At 55.5% G+C, this 3154-nt stretch overlaps 1 protein-coding gene across 1 annotated transcript in view; it reads right to left on the reverse strand.

The window, feature by feature from the left end:
- Nucleotides 1–3154, reverse strand: part of EFS (embryonal Fyn-associated substrate) — a 12501-nt gene that overhangs the window by 2754 nt on the left and 6593 nt on the right. Inside the window, exons 2-4 of the mRNA XM_006776798.2 lie at nt 1115–1393; nt 724–864; nt 3–622 (exon numbers count right to left, since the gene is read on the reverse strand). Of these exons, the coding sequence (XP_006776861.1) occupies nt 3–622; nt 724–864; nt 1115–1393 (1040 nt within the window). The remainder of the gene's footprint in view (nt 1–2; nt 623–723; nt 865–1114; nt 1394–3154) is intronic.

The raw sequence follows: 3154 nt of genomic DNA on the forward strand, positions 1-3154 counted from the left end.
CTGAATCCCCCTCGATCTTAGGGCCCCCATAGCCAGGCAGGCGGGGTGGAGGTGGGGGCAGAGGCCTGTCCTGGATGCTGCCCTTTCTGCCTGGAGCAGGAGAAGGAGTCGGGGAAGGACTGGGGGCCTCAGGGACAGGCAGGGCGGGCAGAGGGCGGCGGGACAGGTTCTCTGCAGAGGGCAGCCGGGGCCTGTGTGCGGGTGGAGGGCTTCTGGCCAGAAGCGGGGCCAGGGTGTCCGGGTCATTGGGGGCTGAGGCTCCTGGGGGCTCGGGAGGTGCCTCTGGCCCCAGCAGGGGCACGTCGTAGATGCCCTCCTCAGTGCCGCCTTCCCCATCTGCTAGCAGCTCCTCAGGCGCTTCATACAGATTGAGCAGGGCTGATGCCCGTTTCAGGTTGGAGGGGGCAGCGTAGAGGGGGGGCCCCGGCTCTCGGCCCTCCTCCCATTCCACATCTGGCTCCAGCTCTGACGGTGACTTCGGGGCCAGAGGCACATCATAGGGAGCTTCGTCCTCTCCAGGGGGTTGTGGGGTGCCCCGGGCCAGAGGGCGGGAAAAGGAGGCAGGGGAGTCATAGGGGTCACTGGAGGGAACGCGGAGGGCAGAGGCGGGCACGTCGTAGACCTGGAGAGGGAGCAGCTAGTTACCCTCAGGTTCAGCACTGGCCTCCCTCCAGAGCTGTGTCGGCTCCCTGCCCAACGTACATACAGACCTCTGGTCCTCACCTCCAAGACACCTCCGGGGGCAGCCAGCTGGGTCCCGGTGCCTCTGGGGACCTTGTAGATGGGGTCAGGGGAGGGCAGGCAGAGTCCAGTTGGAGATCCTGAGGTCAGGCAGGGCCGAGCTGGGGGTGGCACCACATACACCTGGGGAACCACGAAATGTAGGTCAGGAAGAGGGTGGGGACCAGGGAATCCAATAACACGTGCCTTGAAGGAGCACAGACACCTTCTGGCCCCCTCCCTGTCCCAAGGGCAAGGAGAACCCAGAAAGGGTTGACAGACAGGCTTCCTACAGCAGAGCCCCTGAGGGCTCCCCCCGCCCAGCCTCACTGCAGGCACCCGCAGAAGGGAAAGGGGTATCCTGGCTTGGGGTGGGGAGGGCTCTAGCTCTCACCTCCTGGTCTTCATTGCTGTGCTCTGGGGCTGGATATGGTGAGCCAGGCTCGGCTGGGGGCACCTGGGAGAGGCTGGGCTTGGGTGCCGGGCCATCAGGAAGGAGCTTCACTCTGTTGGCGGGCACAATGCCCTGCTGGCCATGCAGGGAGCAGAGGCACCAGCCGTCCAGCCCACCAGCACCCTCCCTCTGCAGTACCCGTAGAACGTCCCCTCTGCGGAAGGACAGCTCCTGGGGGGACTCAGCGGTGTTATCGTAGAGTGCCCGGGCAAGCTGGGCCTGGTGGGAATGGGAAGAGGGGTCTTCACAAACATATTAGGTCATGGCACCTCCTGCTTAAAACACTTTAGAGCTCATTTCCCTCAAGCTAAAAATCTGACCTCCTGGCTCAGCTCTTCCAGGTGGTCCTGCCTCGTCTCCCACTTCATTCCCTGCACTCTTCCTCTTTCTTTCTATTCCTGAACAGACAGCGTGTTCCCCACCTCAGGGCCTTTGCACTTGCTGTTTCTTTTACCCAGAAGGCTCTTCCCCTGACTGGCCCCTTTTCACCATTCAGTTCTGCTTAAATGTCACCTTCTCAGAGATCTTTTCTTCACTCTTCTTCCACCCCATTCTGTGTCTGTCTCCATCCATGGTTTCCTTCATAATACTTTATACTATTTGCCTATTTTTATCATTGATTTCTACCCATACAGTGTAAGCCCTGTGCAAAGGACTATTATATTCCTAGCCTCTGCAAACGGGCCTGACCTGGTATCAGTCCTCAATAAATATATGCTAAATGAATTTCTTTCAAAGCCTTATGTAGACAAGGAAGTTCTGCTAAGGTCTCCCGTAGAATTTCCTTTACCTTCCGTTTCCCAGTCAGCATCCCCCACAAGCCCAAGGTTAGATGAAGCAACTGCAGAGAGCCCTTACTCTGAGAGGGGCTGGGAGAGGCCCAGCCCAGACAGTACCTAGGCATAATAAGGAAGAAAACAGAAACCTAAGCAACTGTTTTGTTCTCAATCTGAGCAAATAAGGTTCAGAAGAGGATGAGGTTACCATGGAGAAAAGTACGTAGCTGTGTGTGTGTGTGTGTGTGTGTGTGTGTGTAGGGGGGCTGATGCACCAACCAAGAGCAAGCATTTATCAGTCTGTTTTTAGTCCTGTCTGGTAGGGACATCTAAGCTTTTTCCTTGGAGAGCCACAAGCTCAGGTAGAAGTCACAGACACCAAGTGCAAATTATGTATCCAGACACTGCAAGTCTTTGCACTAATCATCTCATCTCATTGCATCCTCACAGCAACCTTAGCGGGAGGAGCCATCATTATCCCCATTTGGAAAGAAAACCGGAAGAGAGAGGTTAGTACTTTACCCAACAACATACAGCTGGTGCAGCTGGTGGGGCATGATTTGAACCCCAGGCTGCTTGATTCCAGAGCCTACTCCCTCTCTCTCTCTCTCTTTTAAAAATATGATTTTATTGATTTCAGAGAGAGGAAGGGAGAGGGAGAAATAGAAACATCAATGATGCCCTAGCCAGCATGCCCCATCTTGGGAACTGGGGATCAAGCGCACAACCCGGCAGGTGCCCTGACTGGGAATCGAACTGTGACCTGGTTCATGGGTCGATGCTCAACCACTGAGCCACATTGACCAAGCCAGAGTCTACACTCTCAATCACTCTTCTACTGCCTCTGCACAATCACAAACATTAAGGATCTACTTTTGTCCTGCCTGATGTGGTTCAGTTGGTTAGGTGTTGTCCCCATGCACTGAGAGGTTGTCAGTTCAATTCCTGGTCAGGGCACATGCCTGGATTGGCCTGGTAGGAGACAGCTGATCAATGCTCCTCTCTCACATTAATGTTCCTCTTTCTCTCTTCCTCTCTCTAAAAACAAATAATCCTATCTAATAAAGAGGAAATATGCAAATTGACCCTCACACCATCACAAAGATGGCAGCACCCGCCCATAGCCACAAGATGGCCGTACCCAGTCCCCTCAGCCCCACTGGGGCCGCGCCGCTTTCCTACCACTGGACTGGAGTCCACAGTC

This window comes from Myotis davidii, unplaced genomic scaffold (genome assembly GCF_000327345.1).
Source record: "Myotis davidii unplaced genomic scaffold, ASM32734v1 scaffold1949, whole genome shotgun sequence".
In the NCBI taxonomy this organism is placed as follows: domain Eukaryota; kingdom Metazoa; phylum Chordata; class Mammalia; order Chiroptera; family Vespertilionidae; genus Myotis; species Myotis davidii.